Here is a 25,570-nt window from a genome sequence, read left to right as displayed (position 1 = left end):
AGGTTGCTGGATCAGTAGGGCGTTGCGCCACTACTGACCTGGACCGTTTTTTCGCGGTCCGCCTCGCTGTTGCGATTTCGCAACAACGTCGGACCCGCGACCGTTGCCCTTTTTGGCATTCGGTCCATAACTACGTTCAGTACTTCTCGGTACTGGTCGTGGAGCACTACACTCATGAGCGTAGTGTCCTAACTTCTTACAGCGATTGCGTTTCTGCGATCGCTTGTTGTTCAAAAAGCGAGGTCTCTCGCTTTCGACATAAGAGAGGTCCATAGGTTCTGGACCTCACAGTTCGTGTCGTCTTGGAGAACGATATGATGACGAAATAGCTTGAGCCTGTCTCAAGCTAAAGTCCTCCTGTCCCGCAACGGATATTGCTTCTTCAAGTGTATCCAGTTCCAAGCGAAACAGGTGGGTCTTTGCGGGTCCATCCGTAAGACCTTGCATGAACACCGTAATCAACGTGTGTTCATGAACTGGGTTGTTCGTGATACAACTCGCTAAGAGTCGCATGTGCTGGGCATAAGCGTGAACATCACGCTTGCCTTTATTGAGTTTCAAAAGCTCTAATCGAGCTCTGAACTGCGCCCTGGGCGGTTCAAACGCCTGTTTGAGCGGGGAAACTGACAATCAGCGTGCCATAGCCATTTCTCGTCTTTTTTCAAGAGACGAGACAGATGAACTGTCATCTCGGCATAATTGCGGGAGTACTTGTGCAAGTACGCCGCTAGTCCAAGGAACTTTCTAAGTCCCTTGAAAGGGCTTTAAAAGCCTCTAGCGACTGGAAGACATATGGGTCGCACAGCTCAAGGCCTATTGCCCAAGTTTTGGCACGACCTGCCAAATTTGATTGAGCAAATGCGACGTGTAATTGCTCGTCGATGATGTGACGAGCCTTTATGGCATCGTCCACTTCGACGAACCACCTTAAGAGGGGGTCTTCTTCGACTTCCCTATACTTAGAGATGCCAATCTTAAGGTTTCCGGACGACGCGTGTGCAAACTCAACAGTTCTGCCTGTTGTGAGCCTTGCTGATTAAGCAAGGCTACTTTCTCCTTCGCCTCGTCAAATTCATGTTATATGAACTTGGCAATGGCTGAATGGAGAGCATCTCTCTCCAGACCTGATAGCATGGCCAGGATGACATTCTCTACGTTCGAACTCAGTCGTTCGACCGCACTCCTTTCTATGTCACTTAGGAAGGAGTAGCTATCACGCGAAACATGATTCGTATTTCCATTATCATCTAACATGGACTTGTTAGATGATGGAACTGTGGTCCTTGGACGGAGTATAAAGTGCTACCAGGTGTAACGGGGCACTGCCGACTTGTACTGCTTCAGTGCGAGTGGTGCCTTACGTCACTTCACGTACACTAGTACGTGCAGAGGAAGACTGTAACGGGCCAAAGTTGCCCTAATGTTACACAGTCCCCGTTAAGTACACTTGGTTTATTGAAGGGGATGGTCAGTTACTTAAATAAAGTAATTAGACCCACCACTCGGGTGTGGTTCACGTTTGTGACCAACCCTTGTGTATGGGATGGGATGCACAGAGGTAAATTCACATTATGAGGGATGACGGCTAGCGTCATCCGTTACGCGATGTTTTTCGAAAGATACGCTCGCAGTACATATTAGTGTTATCTACAGAGATAACATGTTTGATTGGTGAAAATAGTATTTATATTCAATGCGTTTAAATATAAATCAGTCTAAAAACTACTTTCTTCTTAGTAAGTGCGCACGAGGAGCCGGATTGCCGCTCGAGGGTTTAAAGTAAACTGTATATAGTATAATTAAGCTCTTCTGTTTCTATCTATTTAATACTAACTTATTTATATACTAATCCAAAACATGTAACATGTTCTCTCTCTTTGCGCGCGTCCAGTGCTGACTGGACCGCGGAGCAAGTAGATATAATGGCCTATATCTACGAATGTAAAAAGCCTTCCGAATACTACTATGTAAAGTAATATTCTCCAAATATTCTCTACCTTTTAGATAAATATTAATTAACAATCTTTAAGTATTAATTTCATGCAGCGATACACCCCGTTACACTGCTTGCAAAATTTAGGTAATATAAAATAAAACTTCTGTATCGTTTTCTTAAATAAATGAGCCAGATCGTGCATGGATATTTGCTATCAAGCTCACTCAATATTTTGCCTCTGTTAAATACTGCAGAATGCGTGTGGCTATGGCAATTCGAATTACGCCTCGAATTGTAGCGGAAGTTGATTGATAGTGTCAAAACCTTTTAGTATAGTAGACCAGACTGAAACAACGGCATAATTAGCGGCTGAGTAGAGATTTAAGATCCACAACCTAATCCTCGTCTATATTTCTTCATTGAAATTGGCTTAAGCAGGTCTTCGCCAGGAATGGCCAAAGGGTCTTTGCAGAATAATTTCATCGATACGCTCAATAACAGAGCTGGACAGCTATTGCTGCGCTCGCTGTCGCGCGAACGCGCTTCTGACAAAAGTCACTTATCTCGCTTGGTAACTTGCAAATTGCAAGAACACAGTCTATCATTGTATTAAGCCGTTATTGCTACTGCAACAATCTATCCATACTATACCATGCCAGATAATCTCCTGAAGAAACGTCGAATTCAATAAGTTACTGCATAATAGCGTTCCTTAAGCTTTGATTCATGAAATGCATATTAAAATGTCCATCGGTTACTTTTATAAGAAATATCCCAAGCTAAGAGGTGGAACCCACCCACCCAACACCTCCCACCTTCCGACCTGGATACTTTATTAGCTAAGAGGAGTGAGAAACGCAATGTTTCGGGTTTCACGCCCATTAAATTTTCGACGGCCAAGTCAATCTAGTATGAAGATGAAGCTTTGAAGCAGAAAGAACAGCATGAAAGTAAGGAAGTTCTCTTGAATGGTCAATATCCTCGCACCGTGTCAACAAATCAGCCATCCCTTTATCATTTGCATTTCAACCAATCCAATCGTGTTTTCTTCTTAATTCAAATTTTGTCCACTCACGTGACATCTCGGTTGGTTTCGACCAAAGTGGCGCCACTTCCCATTTAACACCGTTGGCCCGCAAGCGTCGAGCCTTTTGCTTTCCCGCCACTCCCGCGTGCTTGTTCTTTATCGCCCGCCAGTTGCTTACAGTGTAGCCACTTCTATCTTCGCCGTGCGACCTTTAACGACTGCCTACAGTGCATGCGTTTGCAAATCCCGTGTGACCACATTGATTCGCGAAGCTCGTTGCCCTGTAAACGAAAGACACAGGAAGCCGTGCGTCATCCTCCGGATCCCATCTACCACCATTCTTCTTTTTCTTTAAAAACGTGATTGTGCTTTGAAAGACTCAAGCCATTGCTCGTATCCAGTGTATCGCATTATAATGTCGTTGATGAATATTGCTGGTACCCAGTCGGTCGAGGACCCGGAATACCGCTACAAGATGCCACGCCTCCTTGCCAAGATTGAAGGCCGTGGCAATGGTATCAAGACATTGGTAGTCAATTGTGCCGACATTGCAACGTCCTTGCATCGCTCGACGGCCGAAGTGTGTAAATTCTTTGGTTGTGAGCTCGGGGCTCAGTCCAAGTACGACGACAAGACAGACCGTGCGATCGTGAATGGGGCGTTTGAGGCTGGACTTATGCAACAGCACTTAACCAAGTACATTGAAGGCTTTGTACTCTGTCCTGGCTGTCGTTTGCCCGAGACCAAGTACAAATTTAAAGGCCAATTGATTTTTCACAAGTGCTATGCCTGTGGCGCCGTGGAGCCCGTGGATATGAACCATAAACTCACGACGTTTATCTTTAAAGAACACACGGCTGCAAAACGAAGTTCCAAAGACGAGAAGAAGAAGAAGGACAAGAAGAAAGACAANNNTAAGACCTATTTTAACCGATCATAAACGCCATATTTGTAGATATGCACTAATATGTATTGCGAGCGTATTTTTCTAATATACTTCGTTTCTTAGATGACGCTAACCGTCATCCCCGTAATGTGAATGCCCTCAGGTGCATCACATACACAAGGGCAGGTCACAATGTGAACGACACCCAAGTGGTGGGTCTAATCACTTCACTTGAGTATTTGATCATCCCCTGAAGTACACGAAGTGTAATTAACGGGGACGTACATTAGTACGTGCAGAGGAAGACTGTAAGTGGCTAAAGTTGCCCTAATGTTGCACAGTTCCCGTTAAGTACACTTGATTTATTGAAGGGGATGGTCAGTTACTTAAATAAAGTAATTAGACCCACCACTCGGGTGTGGTTCACATTTGTGACCAACCCTTGTGTATGGGGCTGGGATGCACATAGGTGAATTCACATTATGAGGGATAACGGCTAGCGTCATCCGTTACGCGATGTTTTTCGAAAGATACGCTCGCAATACATATTACTGTCATTTACAGATATGACACTTTTGATTGGTGAAAATAGTATTTATATTTAATGCGATTAAATATAAATCAGTCTAAAAACTACTTTCTTATTAGTAAATGCGCACGAGGAGCCGGATTGCCGCTCGAGTGTTTAAATTAAACTGTATGTAGTATAATTAAGTTCTTCTGTTTCTATCTATTTAATACTAACTTAATTATCTACTAATCCAAAACATGTAATAAAGTCTTATCTGTCTCTCTCTTTGCGCGCGTCCAGTGCTGACTGGAGATAGGTAAAATAAAATAAAACTTCTGTATCGTTTTCTTAAATAAATGAGCCAGATCGTGCTTGGATATTTGCTATCAAGCTCACTCAATATTTTGCCTTTGCTAAATACTGCAGAATGCATGTGGCTATGGCAATTTGAATTACGCCTCGAATTGTAGCGGAAGTTGATTGCATCGATAGTGTCAAAACCATATAAGTATAGTAGACCAGACTGATACAACGGCATAACTAGCGGCTGAGTAGAGATCAAGATCCACAACCTAATCCTCGTCTATATTTCTTCATTGAAATCGGCTTAAGCAGGTCTTCGCCAGGAATTGCCAAAGGGTCTTTGCAGAATAATATCATCGATACGCTCAATAACAGAGCTGGACAGCTATTGCTGCGCTCGCTGTCGCGCGAACGCGCTTCTGACAAAAGTTACTTATCTCGCTTGGTAACTTGCAAATTGCAAAAACACAGTCTATCATTGTATTAAGCCGTTATTGCTACTGCAACAATCTATCCATACTATACCATACCAGATAATCTTCTGAAGAAACGTCGAGTTCAATAAGTTACTGCATAATAGCGTTCCTTAAGCTCTGATTCATGAAATGCATATTAAAATGTCCATCGGTTACTTTTATAAGAAATATCCCAAGCTAAGAGGTGGAACCCACCCACCCAACACCTCCCACCTTCCGACCTGGATACTTTATTAGCTAAGAGGAGTGAGAAACGCAATGTTTCGGGTTTCACGCCCATTAAATTTTCGACGGCCAAGTCAATCTAGTATGAAGATGAAGCTTTGAAGCAGAAAGAACAGCATGAAAGTAAGGAAGTTCCCTTGAATGGTCAATATCCTCGCACCGTGTCAACAAATCAGCCATCCCTTTATCATTTGCATTTCAACCAATCCAGTCGTGTTTTTTTCTTAATTCAAATTTTGTCCACTCACGTGACATCTCGGTTGGTTTCGACCAAAGTGGCGCCACTTCCCATTTAACACCGTTGGCCCGCAAGCGTCGAGCCTTTTGCTTTCCCGCCACTCCCGCGTGCTTGTTCTTTATCGCCCGCCAGTTGCTTACAGTGTAGCCACTTCTATCTTCGCCGTGCGACCTTTAACGACTGCCTACAGTGCATGCGTTTGAAAATCCCGTGCGACCACATTGATTCGCGAAGCTCGTTGCCCTGTAAACGAAAGACACAGGAAGCCGTGCGTCATCCTCCGGATCCCATCCACCACCATTCTTCTTTCTCTTTAAAAACGTGACTGTGCTTTGAAAGACTCAAACCATTGCTCGTATCCAGTGTATCGCATTATAATGTCGTTGATGAATATTGCTGGCACCCAGTCGGTCGAGGACCCGGAATACCGCTACAAGATGCCACGCCTCCTTGCCAAGATTGAAGGCCGTGGCAATGGTATCAAGACATTGGTAGTCAATTGTGCCGACATTGCAACGTCCTTGCATCGCTCGACGGCCGAAGTGTGTAAATTCTTTGGTTGTGAGCTCGGGGCTCAGTCCAAGTACGACGACAAGACAGACCGTGCGATCGTGAATGGGGCGTTTGAGGCTGGACTTATGCAACAGCACTTAACCAAGTACATTGAAGGCTTTGTACTCTGTCCTGGCTGTCGTTTGCCCGAGACCAAGTACAAATTTAAAGGCCAATTGATTTTTCACAAGTGCTATGCCTGTGGCGCCGTGGAGCCCGTGGATATGAACCATAAACTCACGACGTTTATCTTTAAAGAACACACGGCTGCAAAACGAAGTTCCAAAGACGAGAAGAAGAAGAAGGACAAGAAGAAAGACAAGAAGGATAAAAAAATCGGGTCGGACGACCCGGAAGATGAAGTGGGTACGAAAAAGAAGAAGGAAAAGAAGGAGAAGAAGGACAAGAAAGATAAGAAGGACAAGAAGAAACGACATTCGAAAGACAAGAGCTTGGACAAGGAACCACTGGGATCGGAAGATGATGAAGTCGTGTGGCATACAGATTTATCGGCTGAAGCTGTTGCAGCGCGAGCGGCTGAAGCTGAAGCGATTGAAGCTGCTGCTGCTGCTGCTATGGCGAGTGCTGCAGCAGCTGAAGAAGTCGTGGCGACGCTTGATAATCTCCAAGTAGATGACGAGAATGCACTGGATTTGGCGGTATCGAATCTCCAGCGCTTTTTAACAACGTCTTCCTCGCCACCCGAAGTGTTTGACGAACTCTGTCGTCAGCAGATTAATTCGGCATTGCCAGTAACGGATCGTCTTGTGATTTTCTTTCGCTCAGCGTTGACGGAAGCGATTTTAACGAGCAATCAAGTGAGCAAGTATGCTCCTGTATTTGCCAAGTTGATGGAAGGCCACCACTCGCAGTATCAGTTGCTTGCGCTTGCTGAACATTTCTGTGCGGTAAAGTACCCGACGTTGCTAAGTGCATACCCGATTGTGTTGAAATTGTTGTATGACCAAGATTTGCTTGAAGAAGAATGCCTCGTGGCGTGGGCGTCAAAAGGCATTCGAAAGGAATATGCGCACTGGGAAGTGACGGAAGAAGTGGCTGGGCAATTGCAAACGTTGTTGCAACCGTTTATCGAGTGGCTTGCGAATGCTGAAGAAGAGAGCGAAGAGAGTGACGATGAGTCGTGAGTACTTGCACCTTTGTCTTTGATTTTGTAGGAGGTTAAGTCCATGAATACACTCGAGTGCTTTTTGATGCTGGTGGGTTTTTTAATTGGTAGTTGGAAGTGCTTGATAAATGCGCTTCACGATTGAGTCCGTGATCGCAGAGAGCTCGCTTTCAAGCACAGTTGATGCACTGGAGTGCTTCTGAATAGAATGACATTGGAGCGTTGTTGTTGCTCTTAAAGCCGTGAGTGGAGCCGTAGCTTTCATGCTCAGTAGATGTTGATGGAAACGTCGGAATTTGCCCTACAATTATGTAACGAGTAAACAGACTAGCGCTTACAAGTATAAGAGCATAAATAGGTAGTCAGTTACCTTGCACAAGTTTAAACCAATTGTAAATACTGGCTTCCCTGACGCCACGGCTTCGGTAGTCATGGCCACGGAGTCGGGGGTCGTCACAATAAAGCTAGCCGTCGCAAGCAGCGCAACGTATGGATTTTGTACTTCCGTGCCTTGAAAGATCAGTAATTGTCCCGGATTTGCAAACCGAGCGTTTAATTCATGCTGCAGTATAGTCTGCACATGTCGTGGAGTACGGCGTGAAAACGTCACGAGAACTGCCAATTCGTCCTCATGCGGAAGCGCTTGACTGAAGTCGTCGACCATTTGCTTTGTCTCTTGCTTGGTGAACGCAAAGCCACGACATGGTCCACCCACTAGCCACACGACACGTTTTTGTCGCCCTTGTAATTTGTCATTTAAATTATCTTTCCATGTTGAATCATGTTGCAATAGGACCTCGGGTGTAATGTCATGAATCGTGCCGGAGGTTAGCAATAAATTGTCTGCTCGACGTGTTGTAGTAGTAAAATCGTGTCGTGGGGCAATAACAGTGTCAAACCATGCAAGAGACACCCGCGGGTGCTGTATTTGGACGTTAAACGTCCTTGTAGGCTGTCGCTGCTTGAGCAAGGCACAAAGCGCGACTGTACTCCGTCCACAACCAATAAAGACGTTAAGAGCGCTTGACTCGTGTGCCTTTGGCACCAATTGATTCATGTCGAAGTCATTGTAACCAAAGAATGGGTTGCGTAGGAGATTGGCGCCGTATACCTGCAGCTGCGGCGGAAGCCAGAATGCTCTTTTTAAGCTTACACGCACGTATTCAATGGATAAGCAGATTACATTTGATCGCTTCGCCCGTTGGTCGTCCGCAATCTTCTTACAAAGTCTTTGACTCAGCGCCATTGCCTGCTTCTCAGCCCCTGGCGCGCCATTCCCGAGCACTACAAGCCGCACGGAACTACGCATTATGTTACGACCATCGAAATTCACCCAAACTGGGCGATTTGAAATAAAACCCTGCATTTAACCCACACAATTACGGTTACGTTTACCTTACATACCCCAGAAACATGGTCAGCGCCTGGGAGATCCTGCGCTCAACGCAGCAGCTCCCGCTCGCAGAGAAAGAGCTTGTCTTTGGAAAGCAATTGACACAAGCAGCAGCGGCGAAGTCGACCGCTGGCGCCGCATGGGGCAAGAGTGCACGAAAGTGGGTCGCTGCGTCCGATCCACCGGTCCGCGAGTTTGGCGATGCCATGCCGCACGAGTTACGCACGCTCGTGGCCGCTTCGTTCGACATTTTCGTATCGATTCAGCAAACCGTACAACACAGTGCTTTGAATGTCGCACGCGCCAGTCGCGAGTATCGTGAGGCCTTGAAAACGTGCATTTTTGCACTAGAAGATCGTCTTGAATCCATGACCAACGATTTCGCGAGTTCAGAAGACGAGAGCGAATTCTTGGATCTGTTAAAAGTGTCTTTAGCAATATGGCATCTCTGTGAACTATTGTTCCTCCGTAAAGGCGCCCGAGGCGCGGACCGAATGCTTGCGTATGAGCTAGCACGATGGCTCCAGGAGCACTATTGCAGCACCGTAATTGAAAAAACAGAGAAGGAGAGTGAGCGACTAAAAAAACTGCTCACGCCCGAAGACGATCCCGTGTTTTATCGCACGATTCAATCGTTTGTAATGGCAGGGAATGGTGCTAGTGCTTGGAGTCTTTTAGCCTCACATTCAAGCTACAAGTCTCTCGAATTGAGACACGCTATGTCATCAACGGGTACATCGACACTGACAGCGTTTCATGCGTTGCAAAAATTGCTACTTACAATGCCTGGAAGAGCGGATACGAGCTGGAACTCAGCTGATCGTGCCGAGTGGAGCCATTGGCATACTGCGTGCCAGTATTTGCTTTATAACGATAGTTTTATCAAGACAAACGCAGGACTCAAAACACTTGTAGAGATCTTAAGTGCAAATGAAAACGTCTTGAATCAATGTGCGGAAACGTGGTATGAACTCATGATGGCGCGATTGTTTCTCGATGAACCCAAGACGATTGCTCATCGTTTTGAATTTCTTATGGCAAATTGTTTTCGTGTAAAGCATAGCAACGAGACGATACAAATGGGGAACTTTGAGTGTATTGTATTGGCGATTCTGCAGTATGATATTCAAAGTGCATTGCAAGATATTATTGCATTGGGGTTTTCGTGGATGGCGGCCCATTTAGCAGACTTATTGCAACGAAATCACGTGATTGTTCCGCTTGAAATTATGCCAGAAGGCGATTGTACATTATACGAGCGTTTTGTCTTGCAATATGCCATGGACATTGGAGCAAGCTGTGGTATGTGGCAAGTTGCAGTCCGATACTATGAATGCTGTCCTCAGTATGGAGCTCAAGCGATTCGATCTACGTTGGCTCGTGAACCTTTGGAGACGGATTTTAAGACTGAGCGACTTTTGGAATACTGTCATGGAAAAGCTTTTTTAGCACGCACGCAGCGAGAGATTATGCGTCATCGAGCGGAAGAGTGTCACGGTAAAAAGATGTACGCAGCCGCGATTTCTTGGCTGTTGCGTGGCCACCATTTCGATGAAATCGATGCTCTCTGTGATGTGCTATTAAAAGAGTGTGACGACAGACACGCACTGACGCCGTTGCACGAAGCTGTGCAGTTCTTGGAGACTCGATCTGATCTTGTGCATCCTCGAAAATTGGCGTGGGTGGTGAAATACCGTGAATTGGTATTAATTCAAGACGATTTGGAGTCGTTACGACAAGTATTGGAAAAAGATGCGTCTTTGGATGACCAGGAAAAGCATCAAGCTGATTGCAAACAGCTTCGATTTGTCGCGTTGGAAGCTGCAAAGCGTTTGGATTGGCTATTACGTTCGAATGACGCTCCAAAGGTGCTTCGATCGCAAATTCTGCAACAGACAGAGCGCTTATTGAAAGAGTCTCCGACGGTGTTTGAGTCGCGACACTTGTACTCGCTTTTGACTTATTTGCAGCAATTGGACCGCGCATTTGACCGTCACGAATTTTATCAGGTAAGCGCCAATCAACACTTGAAAGAGCGCGTCGAAAGCTTGATTGGTCGAAATTTGGCGGAAGCGATGCTGCAAGAAGCGACTGCAAGCGGATGTGGCTTGAAATTGCAAAATGGTCAAGGAAAAGTGGCTGGGACGCAACCTTTTTTGATTGCCGATGCTTCAATGGCGTCATAGACAAACGATCTATTTGCTACCATTGATTCGGCACTGAATTCATTTTTCTGCTGCTTGAATCGAAGTTCTTTAGCAGGTTTAACCATGATATGGCATTTGATAATTTCGTAATGGTCTACCGAAAAGCAAAAAGATTGGAAAATGTCACTATTCTCAAGAATTTCTGAACAATTCAAGCTAATTAGATTTTGACTTTTCTGTTTAAAACACTTGCCAATAATTCTTTGTAAGAGCCTACTTCAGGTGTTGTACGTAAAAGTGCGTGATCCAACAAAAAGCAGCATCTTGGCGCAATGGCAGAGCTGGACACGGAGCATGTGCGCCTACTTGACGCGGGCAGGCAACGCCTTGGATACTCGCTTAACCTTCAAACTACTAGCTTTTCTTCCGTGGCGTCCAAAAAGACGCAGCTGCTGCAGCACGGGAACACGTACGGCCTGACTTTTGTGGCATCTAAAAACGGTAATGCGGACACGGCAACCGACCCTTTAATAGTCAATTTTTACATGATTAAACGAATATACCTGCAGGCTTCACACTCACCATGCACAACGATCTTCAAGCGTCGTGCTCGAACTACACCACGCGACGCCAAGAGGCCATGGACCATAACCAAAAGCTCACGCTGGAGGAGATTCACGACTTGCCAGTGACCCGTGAAGTCCAGCTGCCGTCAATCGCTTACTGGATTGCACTCTCTGTTGACGAACTCCTGCTCGCTGTTGCCTACGACGATGCCGTGGCGCTCTATGAAGTCGCTCATATCCTAGAAGCGGTAAGCTTATTTCCATTGGTTTGACAAATACATGTTTGTATTTTGAATGATATATTGATTCCACCATCATTTCTTAGGCCACTCCTGCTCCATTTTATACTTATTCCAAGCTACAAGTGCTGGAAATGGCCTGGTCAAGGAATTCAAGCGCGCACTTGGCGATTGTTACGTTTGAGAGACAAGTTATGGTGTGTACGCTCGAAGGCGTACGTAAAGCTCTTGATACTACTGTTTCCGCTCTATCCGTGGCCTGGTCTCCATCTAGCGACCAAATTGCTGTCGGTTTATCGAATGGAACAATTGCTATTTACACTGAAGAGAGTTTAAAGTTAATTCGTACGATTGCCAAACCAGCATGCTGTAATTTAGAGCCATTTGAAGTCCATCACATCAATTGGGCCGAAGAAACGTTGTTTCTAGCTGGGTATGCGATGTATGACAACAAGAAGGAAGAAACAAGCGCGTTGGCGTGTTTGTATGACAATCGCGAATGTATCGAGCTGAATGAAGTAGTGGGTTTCTATGATGTCGAAGGAAGACAACATCAGTACTTTTCCGTGTTTCTACCGGATTGGCGCATGTTTTTCCTTGGATGTTCGTTAAGTGCGGACCTTGAGTTGCTTGTATCCGATCCAGAAGGAGGCGAATGGCGATTGTGGAAACCCTTAGAACAGTATCAAGCGCGACTTCCAATGAATTTAAACGATGAAGATTCGTTTCCGATGGGTTTGGTATTGAATTTAAATGCGACAGTTCCCATTTATGTCGATGATGATGTATTTCCACATAATCCGATTGTTTCTTGTGCTACTACTGAAGGGTTTTTGATTCATTTTGCGTTTGTGGATACAACAGTTAGCGAAGTGGAATTTGTGAAACGACCGTCTTGTTTTAATGAAAATGCAAAGCGTACTGTGACTATAACGAATAGTTGTGAGGTGGAAAAAGACGAAAGCGAGTTTCAAAACGAAATAAATAAACAGGAATATGGCCAGAATGACGAGAATAAATTTGCTTTATCGAACGGGGAGTCGAGTGACGATGAGGAAGAGCGGAAAGAAGAAGAAGAAAAGGCGAGAAAGACGTTTAGCTCGATTGTATCTGACGGAGCTGATTATATTGCCACAGACGAGTTTCCAAAATTATTTAAAGCGTTGGGGTCGACATATGACGAGGAAGAACATGGTCGCACGATGGCACTACTCGATAATGGTGGAAAGATCTACGAGGATGACTTTGTTGCGTGGTACTTGCACTGGATATTTCTGGAAGAAGATCCGGAATCGGATGAAGAAGAGGATTTTGATTTATCGTGTAAGTCAATAAGAATGAAGTCGAAAGAAGAGATTGCAGCTGTCTTTTCAAAATTTACAGCCCAAGAAGGAAGCTGGAAGTGCCCAGTGTGCATGGTGAATAACAGCCCCGATACCGTCAAGTGTGGCGCTTGCGAGGCTTTAAATCCTACTGCGTCGAAAGGATTGGCGCCTGTCGTGGCAGCAAGTGCGACGTCAGCAGGCTCTATCGGCTCAAGTGGATTTTCTTTTCCGGTTTCTAAAACTTCTGAGACCACGTCGTCGTCACTTTCATTTGGCATAACTTCGTCTCATAGCATTGAGGCAGCAAACAAGGTAAAGCCTTTTGTATTCGCGGTCAATGGCGCTTCTCCAGCCATATTGTCTGCAAATACTGTCGCTTGTAGTGCTCGTGGCTCTACTGATATATTGCCAAAACAGATAAGCGAGCACGAGAACGGTCAAAGCGACGATAGTATATCTGCAAAATCGAATGATGGTGATAGCAGTGACGATGAAGAAGCGCGTAACGAGGAAGATAAGGCTCAAATGGCTTTCCGCTCGATTGCTGTGGGAAATAATGATTACATCAAGTCAGAAAAGCTCACACAACTGATTAAAGCAATGGATTCGGCATATGGCGCAGAGAAAATCGATAGTATTGTGAAACATCTTGACAAGAATGGAAAAATCTATGAAAAGGATTTTGTAGCATGGCACATGAGCACGACCTATAGTGAAGAAGATTCTGATTCTGAAGAGTGTGATGAAAATGATTCGTTCTTGCACAAATACGGCCAGAATGACGAAAATGAGTTTGCGGATCATGATGATGAGTCGAGTGACGAAGACGAGCAGCGTAAGGAAGAAGAAGACACTGCTCGGGTCACGTTTCGCACGCTTGCTTGTAAAGGAACCGATTACATCGCCACGACTGTTTTTCCAAAATTGTTTAAAGCCATGGGATCGACGTATGATGAAGAAGTTCATGCTAGCACAGTGGCAAATCTGGACAATAATGGACGGATCTACGAAAACGATTTTGTTACGTGGTACGTAAGTTGGATCTTTGGCGACGAAGATTTGGAATCAGGCGACGAAAACGATCAAACCTTGTCAAGTCAAGCACAAGCTACTAAGATAAAGTCGAAAGAGGAGATTGCCGCAGTATTTTCAAAATTTACAGCCAAGGAAGGAAGCTGGAAGTGCTCTGAGTGCATGGTGACTAATAGCCCTGATGCGATGAAGTGTGGCGCTTGCGAGGCTTTGAATCCTATTGCGTCGAAAGGATTGGCACCTGTCATGGCGACAAGTGCGACGTCGGCAGGCTCTATCGGCTCAAGCGGGTTTTCTTTTCCAGTTTCTACGGCTCTGGAATCTACGTCTTCGTTTTCGTTTGGCGGAGTTCTAGCTTCAAGTAATGATACAGCAAATGAAGTAAAGTTCTCTGGTTTCTCATTTGGTGACACAGCGCCTTCGTGGGACGCGGGCTTTGGAAAAGCTGCAACTTTATCTGCTGCAGCAACGTCTACAAGTAGTAGCTCCTGCACCGCAATAAAATCAAAGCCTTCTGCCTCTACAAGCAGTTATCCTCCCGATACAACGTCAAAGCCAAAACCTCCGAGATTTGGCGCTACAAATGGAAGTGGCTACCCGCCCGACACAACGTCAAAGCCAAAGCCTCCGACATTCGGCGCTTCAAATGGAAGTGACTACCCTTCGGATACGACGTCAAAGCCAAAGCCTCCGACGTTCGGTACTGCCAGTAGCAGTGCCTATCCTCCAGATACAAATTCAAAGCCCAAACTTCCAATTTTCGGTAGTACTAGTAGCGGTGACTACCCTCCAGATACGACGTCAAAGCCGAAGCCTCTTACATTTGGGGCTACAAGCTCCAGTGGATCTTTCCAAGAGACAAACTTTAAAATAAAACCTCCTGTATTTGGCCAGTCAAACGCTTTGAAGGACGCACCATCGTCAACTTCATTTGCTTTCAATCCTTTTGGCAAAAATCTTTTTGAATCAAAGCCACAGTCGTCGTCATCAACGTCAACAAATTCTGCCTTTACGTTTGGTAGAGCGACAACAGATAAAGCTCTTGACGCATCGACGTCTTCGTTTAATGTTATGAAGCCGAATCCGTTTGGATCAACGAGTGCTGCTACTTTTCTTCCAGCGGCTACGTCTTCGACTAGACCAAGGCTTTCATCTAATACATTGTCGTCGACTTTGAATAAGGATGAGCGATTTGAAAAATTGGACGACGAAAAACCTACGAAGCGAACGCTCGATTTTGGCGACACGAGTGCGTTTGATGTCAAAGCAAACACTGTCGTGTTCGAAAAAGCCAAGGGCTTTCCGCTTGCAGGTCCTGTCAAGCCTGCAAAGGACATTCCTTCTTCGCGAATGGAAGGTCAATTGTGGAAGCTGATTATCGACTTTGATCAGTCATTGCAGCGCGTGAATCAAAGTGTCACAACTGTTCTATCGACTGATCAAGAATTTGCTTCAAAAACGTTATCAAAAGTCGACAACCTTCGCGCCAAGCTTTTAAATTTGTGCAATGAAATTAACTCTTTCGATGAGTCGCGAGATCAGATTGAAAAAGATGTTTTGTACGTAATTGGAAGTGATGGGGACGTACACGAACAGCTCGAGTATGGACGAGAAATCCTGGACAGTTTTAATGACGAAGGTTTGAAGAGAACACTGGATGAACAGCCACTTGACGAGCGATCCAAGGAAGCGAGGGAGTTGTTAAAGAAGAAATTAAGTGAAGTTGACAAGTGCTGCATGGAGCTTAGTCGTCACATCATCTCGTTAAAATTAAGTGCAGACAAAACTGGTGTCGTGTCTTGTGCACATTTGTTTCGTATCTTAAAGCAAACATTTGACAAGTCCAAACTGCAGTATAACAAGGCGTGCGAGTTAGCAGACCAGATAGAAAAGTTGAGTCTGCATAGTGAATGTACGCATCAAACAAATCGTGTGAGTGGAGCTTCTGGCTGCAAAGGTGCCGCGTCTTCCATTGTCAGTAAGACGAGCATGATGGAGACCATTCTTGCGACTGAGAAACGGAATCAAGATGTACGCTGTCACTTTTTGTCGCTATGCAACAATGTAATCAAGCCTCGAGACGTTTTCTTGACGCCCCGGCGAACGTCAGCATCCCCCGCGGCGTCACGTTCAGCTTCCTCGTCTCTTCGAGTCGAAGCGACTAGTAAACTCATGCCCAAGACGCAGCTACGCGTGACTTCTCCTATGAGCACACCGAAGGAGTTCTTAAAGACGATTTCATTCAAGAATGAAAAGAGTGAACCTGGATCCAAGTTGTTGTCGTTGGCGGAAGCGATGACTCCAAAGAAGGAGCCCGTGAAGCTCGTGTCGACACCTCAGCCGAGTGTAAGTGTCGGGACAGCTCTTCAAAGACCAAGTCTTGGCACGTCAGCTACCGAGCCAAAACCTAGCATGGCGTCGAAGTCGAATAATTTGAACACAATTAGGCAAGCTAATGACAGCACCACTAGTGTATTGAAAGCGTCTGTGGATAAAGACAAGAACAAGACAACGTTGTCTCCGGTACCAACGTTCGGAACCAGGTCGCCAGGGAACAAGTGCAAGGCTGATACCAAGACGGCTCCTTTGTTTTCGTTAGGAGGCAAAGATCTTAAGTCGATGACGTCTATTTTACCGTCTGTTGCTGCTGCATGTGCGCCAAATTACAAGATGTTGTTGCAAGAGTTTTATAAAGTACACAATCCAGTAAAGACCGAGAGTGTGGTGGAGAAGACGCTAACGACGCACAAGGGAAGAGAAGAAGCTTTGTTCACAAAAGTCTTTACATCATACCTTCCTAATTCAACGCCAGAGGATGTCAAGACGTATATAAATGGAGGACCTGTTCCTCCCAAGTCCGACGTTGCGACACCAAAATCTCATGCCGGTCCAGCAGCCAAGACGTCGTTTACCGACTTTAACGCATTAACAAAGCCTTCAAGCACAAGTGCAGCGACAACGAGTCCGTTCCAAGCGTCTCAATCGTCCTTTAATCTTAGTTCTACCGCGATTAAGCCTACTGGTTTCAACGTACTAGCATCCGACGCCACAAAACCGGCTTCAATGCCTTCGTTCTCGACAACGTCTTCTCCATTTGGAAAACCTCCTGTGGACTATCGCCAGAAGCTTGTCGCGTTTTACCAACAACACAATCCCGACAAGCTCAGTAGCGTCGATGCGACATTGCAAAAGTACAAGGGTAAGGAAGACCAATTGTTTCAAAACCTTGCGACAAAGTACAAGATACAAGACATAAATACAGGACTTTCCGCTAGTACAAGTGCAAGTCCTTTTGGTACTCCAAGTCCATTTGCAGCATCCGGAACGTCTAATTTTATGGCCGTCAAGCCTTCACCCAGTGCGTCGCCTTTTGGAACACCAGCTCCTACTTCTTCACCGTTTGGTGTGTCAAGTGGTAGTGGCTTTAGCACCTTCCAGTCCACAAGTGAATCACCATTTAATGCACCACCTACGTTGACTCCAATGGTCTCAAGTTTTCCAGGTTGTGTCAATTATCGTGAAAAGCTCACGGCATTTTATCAACAGTATAATCCTGCAAAACTCAGTGCCGTGGAAGCGACGTTGGAAAAGTACAAGGGCCGAGAAGACCAACTCTTTCAGATGCTTGAACAAAAGTACGTAAAGAAAACGACTGGAAATTTTGGAGTTTCAAGCACTTCGGCTTTTAATAATGCGACGCGTTTTGGGACAACGTCGGCATTTGGAAGCGCGAGTGCCACGCCAGCATTTGGTTCAGCGTCGACTTTAGGGGCGCCATCGGCGTTTAATGCGCCAAGTGCGGGCTTTGGCATGGCTTCTCGTATGGGCGGTGGCTTTGTACCAGTTGCTACGAGTCATGCGGTCCCTTCTGCTGGATTTAGTGCTTTTGGGGCGCAACAGCCTACATTTGGACAAGCTACGACGCAAGCAAGTGGGTTTGGCAATGCTGCGAATACTGGAGGCTTTGGATTTGGCACTGGTGCGACTTCAAACGGATTTAATCAGTCGGCGGCGTTTAGTAGCTCGAGCTTTACGCAGATGCGGTGAGTGTAAGAGTTTGAGTCTGCTGCTATAGATCACAAGTTAAGGCGAAGAAGGGTTCGTGTTTTTTTTTAAGAGTTACGCGAATCGTCGAGTTGGTACATTTTGAATTGATGTGATTTTTTTTTACCAAGCATATTAATTATTTGCATTAAAGGGCTTGTAATTGTTTTTTTCGTGGTAGTGATGTGATTGGCTGAAATTAGTTACTTTAATTAGATGAGTTGCCTGCCAGATATATATACGAAAAGCATAGAGCAATCGTACAGACATTGCGATAATTTAATTTTTATATCCGGGCAGTCCTCTTTGCGACAGACCGGTGTTGCTTTCTCATGCAGCCAGGTCTTACTAGCGACTGCTATAGCAACCGTTTATCCCAGCGATCCATCCCGATGAATTTGCGACCATTTTGTTTTATTTTGAGGTTGCGCAATTACGGATGATATATCTTGAGCAATACTAAATCTCGCCTTTTTCGTCTTAGCATAAGTAAATTTACACAAAATAATTGCAGCTGATTTGCACTAGACTGAAAAAGACGTCGCACGTAAGAAATATTTGCCATCCTTTGGTTACGTTTGGCCCATTCTTTTTTCAACGATAAGTATAATGAAGCCATTCAATAGAAATCTACAAGAAACTGCATTTAGTGTTACGGGCCAAAGTTGCTTTATGTTACACAATCCCCGTTAAGTACACTTTGTGTACCAAAGTGGATGGTCAATTACTTAAGTGAAGTAATTAGACCCACCACTTGGGTGTGGTTCAAATTGTGAGCTACCCTTGTGTATGTGATGCACATAAGTGCATTCACATTAGGAGGGATGACGTCTAGCGTCAAAATAAGATACGAGGTATTTAGAAGAATACGCTTGCAATACATATAAGTGCATATCTGCAGAGATGGCATTTTATTATTGGTTGGAATGGGTTCTATATTTAATACGAATAAATATAAATCGGCCTTTAAACTACTCCCTAGTTGTAAGTGTCACGTAGAGCCGGATTACCGCTCCTGTGACGTCACTTAAACTAAGGCTTATACTTCGTTGGTTGAGGTCGTTTAGGCGCCCACCAACATCCTCACTGCACGTGACAAAAGACAGTCGAATCGCTTCCTCGCTGTGCTTAGGTGTGTGCTTATGTAGAGCGTGGCCGCATTAAAACGTACTTGTTACCACTTGAAATCCTTCCCACAATCCACATCTCTGCGCGTCTACATAAGGATGAGCCTCAATATCCTTGGGCTCACTTCTCAAGGGCGATGGCAAGAACCAGCGTGCGAGATGCATGGATTCTGCATCGACCACTGAGGGGTCGGGAGATGCAAGAGCGTAGTAGAAGCGGGATGCCCTACTGGCGCGGACTCTGAAACTACCTAACCCCTGGTGTAGTTGAAAGTGTACCGACGGAAAGTCAGGTGACAAAGTCCTACCCAGCTCAAAAAGACTGGTGTAGTGAAAAGGTCGATGACAAGTAGTCATGCCTCCGAATGTTCTGCACAAAGCCTAAAGCCTGTGACAGTAGACGGCGAGCTGACACGTCGCATGAACCGACACAGTACCTAGAGCCTGTTGCGGCTGGTAGGGGTGCGTTAGCCATGCGAGCAACGGCACCCGCGTCCCTGTCAAGGGTCGTGGTGACTCGAAGAACGGCGACAGAATAGGACGATCAAAGCCACGTCTAAACGAGTGACCTTTGGATCCTATTAAAGAGGACAGGCCTTCGAACGAGGTGTTCCAGGCCGTCAAATACAAAATTGCGACTGCGTCTTTTGCGTGGGAAAAGCCACAGGCGGATGGCGCGTGGTTCATGCTTACAATAAGCTGAACACGGCGACCATATCGGCGCAAACGCCAATCCCGTGGATAGATATATTGTTGAATTCCATGGGAAAGTCAATACTCTTTTTCGCGTTAGATTTGAAAGACGATTACTATCAGATACTCGTGAGAGATTCCGATGTAGCCAAAACGGCAGTAAGCACTCCAAGCGGTATGCTTTGTAAGTGGCTTCTGATACCCCAAGGTTTGAAAAACACACCGGCGACATTCAACCGAGTGGTGATTCACGTGATGTGTCAGCACCATGCCTACGTATCCCATTACTTTGATGATGTATTTGTGCATAGTAAGGGCCGAGGACGGGGTGAGCGAAATAGAGTCGCACAAGCGTCATTTAGACGCTGTGGCACAGAAAAAGGTTTCTATGAAAGCTAAGAGGACTTAGCTTTAAGGGTCTTTACTAGCGCTTTTTTTTAATTGAAAAAATCGTTTTTAGTATATTAAGCTCGTACGTAACGATCTTCTATCTTCTACTGACTTTTTTATATTAATAACAGACTACTTATGGCGCCTCCTTTCCACCGCAAAATCGTGTCTTGTGACAATTGGCAGGGTTGATCTAAACTTAAATCAACAATCAATAGAGCTAGTATCTAATTGCATCAATTTTACCAAATTTGGAAGTATTGGAACTATTAAGTAAAAAACTCTAAGGAAGCATGTTCCTTTAAAGATCCTCACTGGAGGACGCTCATTTTTTATGAGATGCGTCAACAGATTGAGAACCTCCAATCCTCATACGAGCGCGTAAGCGCTCATTCTCTGATGGACGCTCTGTCGAGGAGGATGGGTCTCGTCGTACTGTAGAACGAGACTCGGAACGTCCAGCAGCAGTTGGGGATGAGGTTCCGAACTATCATGCGAGGGTGGATATTCTCGCCAACGAATGAGATAACTCGTCCGAACCCCCTTTACCTCGCGATGGCTCGAGAGGCGTTCAACAAGAAAACGCTTCTCACACTCGAATCCATCAATGGATGTGGAGGGGGAGGAAAATTCGGGTTCGCCTCGTTTGACGAACCCAAATCAACAACGTGATTTGGATCATATCCCTTCACTATTTGATGGAGGACATTGATCACGAGCGATACCGTCGCCTCGAGTTAACAGTGACGGTTAGTAATATTTCTCGTGTGCAGTTGATAATTTGTGCGCAGGTTGCGACTAATTTATTGGCAAACAAAAGGACACATCTGTCTCTCCAAACGATCTGGTGACAGCTCGTTAGAAGATCTCTTTCATGGAAGAAAAAGTGGATCGTCTGGTTCATAAGGACCGAACTCTGTCCCGAGACCATAAGCCTTTGGCTCGGGACCGTCAGGCTTTGGCGAATGCCCTATACTCTTCCGGTGTGTAATCCGGAAATGGAAGAAGCCTCGCACTGATGGTACGGGCGGAGAAGCCCAACATAAAACTTAGGATGCTTACGCATCCCACGAGGCAGCTCGATCGTGTATGCATTGCCTTGGCGATGCAATACACAAAATGGGCCAATATACCTGGGCAGTAAATTATTACTGCCCACATTCGTCACTAGTGTTTTTGGTAGGTTTACCGCAGACAGTAGGACTTGTTAGCATTAAATAAAGAACGTTTGCTCTTCTATTTTTGTCAGAGTTCCGTTTCTGTTGATCCACCGCATCAGCAACTGACTCTCGTACAAACGGAACACTGCTTCGCTAGCCAGCAGGAAATCACCTGCTGACTCGATTTTATATGAGATTTCAATGCGACCGGTTCGCACTGCGGATATATCAATGTCCTTTTTAGTGAGAGCATTATTGTTCTCACTCATATCATTGTTTGCGATGGTGAGCCTTTCAGCATCGTTTTTGAAATTAACAATGGCATTATTGCCCATCTGAGTTTATCCACTTCAATTTTGATTAATCAACAATGTTATCATTCGCATTGACCTTAGGGCCAATGCGTGATGAGCAAGAGCTAGAAGATTCTTTGCTCGAGCGAGTCTCTCCCCCTCTTGAATAATAGTCATTCTCAAACAAGGTGGGTATACGTGGTCGGCGTAAGCCGTTCACGAAAAATGGTGTATGCTTTGTAGAAGCATGCACTGAGTTATGATGGCAAATTATATCATCGGGAAGAACACGGTCTAACGCGTAAAGAGTAGACATCTCCGCGAAGTATCACTTCGAGCATACGGTTTGCACACTTCGTTTGACCATATATTTCAGGATGATCAGAAGTTGATATTTCCAACTGTGTTTTGAGTAATTTGAACACAGTTTGCAAAGATTCCGCCGTGAATCTAGGGTCTCGATCTGAGATTAGTTCGCGGGGTAACCCATCGAGTCGAAATATCGTGTCAACAAAGAACGAGCAGCCTTTGATTGTGATCGACTCCGGTACTGCAGCAAGGTCTACAATTTTCCTGAACCTATCAACAACAAGAATATTATTGTTCTTATTTGCGTCGTGTTAGCTTGTGCCAGTCGATGTGAAGTAACTTCGAAAGTTCCTCGGCTTAGTGGCGTACTTACATAAGTACTCCCGCAATTATTCCGAAATGACAGTACATTTTTCGTCAGCAAAGAAGAGCAATGTGAAGTGGTCATGGAACGCTGATTGTCAGGGCTCCTTTGTGAATATTAAGCGAATCTTGATGCAATGCTGATCCTGGCGATTGTGGACAGAGACTGACCAATTCATGTGGTCTGTGACGTCAGCAATTATGTAATGTGACACAGACGGCGCAGAGCAAGTCGTCTACTATCCGTCACGTCAGCTTTAACCAGCTGAACGCAATTATCCAGTGCATGACAATAAACACCTTGCCATAGAAACATGCACACGAAAAGTTTAGTGTCTATCTCTTAGGAGATAGATCGCTCATTGTTTATACGGACCGTGCGTCTCTACGCACGAGCGTAAACAGTATATACCTCTCGCAAACAGTAACCCATTGCGTGTTGTGTATCGGTCTGATGAAGATCGATACAATATCATGTTTTTTTAAGGATTATTGTGGTGGATATTTAAGGCGACCCATTAAACCTTTAAGAGCCTAATCTTTTTGATAAGCTCTCCTAACGTCGTCAAGTAATGTTGATGTCAAAGTATTTATTGTTAAAACAGTGGGCTCATGCTCACTGATGATTATTGCAAAAGTAAGCTTCTCCTCACTATTAATTTGTGCAGCCGGCTCAAACTCGAACTAGGGCGAAAGGTCATCAGCGATGACATTTAGCTATTTTGGTTCGTATATCACGGAGAAGTTATACTCCGCAACGAAATATAGCCATATCACCATACTATTACACAGCCATTGCTGGTGACACACCTCGTATCGTTATCCCGACCCATAATAATTTGCGTTGACATATGATGCATGAGTGCCACGATGCACCAATAAGTGGACATCTTGGACGCGAGAAGACTCATCTCACGGTAAGTTGAAATTTCTACTGGCCTCGCCAGTATGAATTCGTCCGCAAGTACATAGGTGCTTGCAAACTTAACGGGGGATGCCCATTGCTTCATCTCGTGATCCATGACAATATCTGCTTGGTTTGACAAAGTGTTGGTAGTCGTATATACGGACTTCGTCTTCCCGCTTCCCCGAAGACGATCACAAGAATAATGGTATTCTGTTTGTTGATCTTTCAGCGAAGTGTACCATCTTGCTGCATTTATCGGTGTCGATCACAGCCAAAGGCTGTGCTCGTTCTTTGTTGACACGATATTTTGACTCTATAGGTTACCCCCTGAGCTGGTCTCAGATCGAAACCCAAATTCACGGCGGAGGTTTGGCAATCTATGTTCAAATCACTTGGAACAGTTGAAGATGTCAGCTTCTGAACATCCTGAAACAGATGGTCAGACAAAACGTGGAAACCTTTTCCTCAAAAAAAATACTTCGCGGATACGTTCACTCTTCTGCGAGTTGAAGCGAGTTCTTCGCGATTGAAGAATTTACCATCAACAATTCAGTGCACGCTCAACCAAGCTTACACCGTTTTCCGTGAATGGTTTACGCCATCCACGTATACCCACCTTGTTTGAGAGTGACTCCAATCAAGACTAGCGATAAGGCTTTTGCTGAATACGAAAACGACTTTTGAAACCTGCATTAAAAAATATAATATTAGTAGAAACAATAATGCTCTTATAAATAGGAGAATGACATCTCCGCAATGCGCACCGGTCGCACTGAAAACAAAACTAAACCCGAAGCAGCAGGAAAATTCCTGCGGGCTAAAAATTGAGCGGTTCTTTGCGCAGGATTTCATCGCTGATGCGGTGGACCGACAGAAACAGATCTTTGACAAAAATAGAAGAGCAAACGTTCTTTTATTTAAATTTAAAGTTAGCGATCTAGTCCTACTATCTACGGTAAACCTATCTAATCTTGTAGTGGGAATGTGGGCAGTAATAAATTACAGCCCAGGTATATCTGCCCCTCTTTCGTGTACAGCACCGCCAAAACAATGCGTACGCATCCTACGTTGTACGTTGGACGTCTCCGCCCGTATCATCAGTACGCGGCTTCTTCACGCACCAAATCAAATTGGCACGGTCTTAGGCATCAGCCAAACACTGATGTTCCCGATTCAAAAGCTGATGATCTCGGGACAAAGTCTGGTTCCCACAAAGCGGACGCCTTACTTCATCCTTCAAGGATGATATCTCTTGACGAGCGGCCACTAGATCGTCTCGGAGGAATTGATGCGTCCGTTCGTGCAACAGTTGATCAACCGCAACTTGCGCACGGTTTTACAGCTGTTTACGCTGTTCGTGATCAGCTTCGTCCCGTAAATGCCCAAGGACGTGATCCAAATCACGGCGATGACTCGGGTTCGTCGAATAAGGCGAACTCATTTTTTCCCCTTTCACATCCTTTGACTAATTCGAGTGGTGAGACAGTGTTTTCTAGTCGAACAATTCACAAATTATCGTGGGTTCGAACGCGTTACCTCGCTCGTTGGAGAGGTTATTCAACATCGCATGATAGCTGGGGAGTTCGCTTTCAACTAGTGCTGGACGTCTCGGTTCTCGTTCGATATGCGACGAAAGCCATCCTATTCCTCGGAGGGCCTATCAGAGAACACGCGCTTCCCGCGTTCGTTGACGGATTGGAGATCTCAATCCCTCGCGTATTGGAAGAGATGCACGTCCTCAAAAAATGACGGGCTATAAGGAAGTAGATATTCTTAGGGGCATGGACTGCACCCTTAAAGACAGCAATGAAAAAAATCCCTCACGAGAGGCAAGACAGGCCTGCCTCTCTGGACAAACAGTGCAGCTTGTAGCGTACACCAACAAAAGTCCGCCTTTCAAATCGGTCACGAAAGTGACCAGTTTGTCAAGCCAGACCTCACGGCCTGGGCTTAAAACATTCTGAATGAATGTTTTCCAAGCTTTAAACAAAAGAGTTACATCCTTCGCACGCTTGCAAAGGTACCATCGATGCAAAAAAGGCATCGATGAAGAATTTTGTTTGTCCTCTTCAGGCTTGTGAAGCCTGGATGAGTCCAACAACGGAATAGGTATCGTTTGTTGGTCATACCAGACCAACAAACTAAGTTGCCTGTAAAGGGCAACCAGGGTTTCTTTTTGGATGTATACCGCAACGCATTACAGTTCCGCTCCCCATGGTAAATGTTAGCACTTTAGCTCACTTTGCGTTCGAAGTGATCACTTTGCTAGCACCACCGGCAGCCTTCGTTTCAGAGTGGCCTT

At 45.2% G+C, this 25,570-nt stretch overlaps 5 protein-coding genes across 5 annotated transcripts; 4 read left to right on the top strand and 1 right to left on the bottom strand.

Moving 5' to 3' along the window:
* Positions 1-3,378: 3,378 nt before the first annotated feature.
* Positions 3,379-3,781, top strand: CCR75_004145 (uncharacterized protein; the record flags this gene model as incomplete). Its single annotated transcript, XM_067962235.1, has 2 exons — positions 3,379-3,710; positions 3,745-3,781. 2 exons carry the CDS (start codon positions 3,379-3,381, stop codon positions 3,779-3,781), a joined length of 369 nt encoding a protein of 122 aa, XP_067816385.1.
* Positions 3,782-5,979: 2,198 nt separating this feature from the next.
* Positions 5,980-7,299, top strand: CCR75_004146 (uncharacterized protein; the record flags this gene model as incomplete). The annotated part of the gene is made up of 1 exon (XM_067962236.1): positions 5,980-7,299. One exon carries the CDS (start codon positions 5,980-5,982, stop codon positions 7,297-7,299), a length of 1,320 nt encoding a protein of 439 aa, XP_067816545.1.
* A 7-nt stretch (positions 7,300-7,306) lies between these two features.
* CCR75_004147 (uncharacterized protein) lies at positions 7,307-8,623 on the bottom strand. The gene is made up of 2 exons (XM_067962237.1): positions 7,651-8,623; positions 7,307-7,581 (listed from the first exon to the last, which is right to left on the bottom strand). The coding sequence occupies exons 1-2, from the start codon at positions 8,587-8,589 to the stop codon at positions 7,381-7,383; spliced, it is 1,140 nt and encodes a 379-aa protein (XP_067816543.1). The 5' UTR covers positions 8,590-8,623; the 3' UTR covers positions 7,307-7,380.
* Positions 8,624-8,693: 70 nt separating this feature from the next.
* CCR75_004148 (uncharacterized protein) lies at positions 8,694-10,859 on the top strand (the record flags this gene model as incomplete). The annotated part of the gene is made up of 1 exon (XM_067962238.1): positions 8,694-10,859. The coding sequence occupies one exon, from the start codon at positions 8,694-8,696 to the stop codon at positions 10,857-10,859; it is 2,166 nt and encodes a 721-aa protein (XP_067816541.1).
* A 293-nt stretch (positions 10,860-11,152) lies between these two features.
* CCR75_004149 (uncharacterized protein) lies at positions 11,153-18,029 on the top strand (the record flags this gene model as incomplete). Its single annotated transcript, XM_067962239.1, has 3 exons — positions 11,153-11,321; positions 11,390-11,634; positions 11,712-18,029. 3 exons carry the CDS (start codon positions 11,153-11,155, stop codon positions 18,027-18,029), a joined length of 6,732 nt encoding a protein of 2,243 aa, XP_067816542.1.
* Between the last annotated feature and the right edge of the window lie 7,541 nt (positions 18,030-25,570).

The sequence above is a fragment of the Bremia lactucae genome, linkage group LG4, assembly GCF_004359215.1.
Source record: "Bremia lactucae strain SF5 linkage group LG4, whole genome shotgun sequence".
Classification (NCBI taxonomy): domain Eukaryota; phylum Oomycota; class Peronosporomycetes; order Peronosporales; family Peronosporaceae; genus Bremia; species Bremia lactucae.
Note: the sequence above shows the minus strand (reverse complement) of the source record. Positions and strands in the feature narration are given on the sequence as shown.

Excerpts from the sequence above, each read along its gene's own strand:
- CCR75_004147 (XM_067962237.1), bottom strand. The coding sequence starts at position 8,589 with ATGCGTAGTTCCGTGCGGCTTGTAGTGCTCGGGAATGGCGCGCCAGGG. Across the intron at positions 7,582-7,650 it reads TTGGTTTAAACTTGTGCAAG|GGCAAATTCCGACGTTTCCA; the intron begins GTAACTGACTAC and ends ACATAATTGTAG.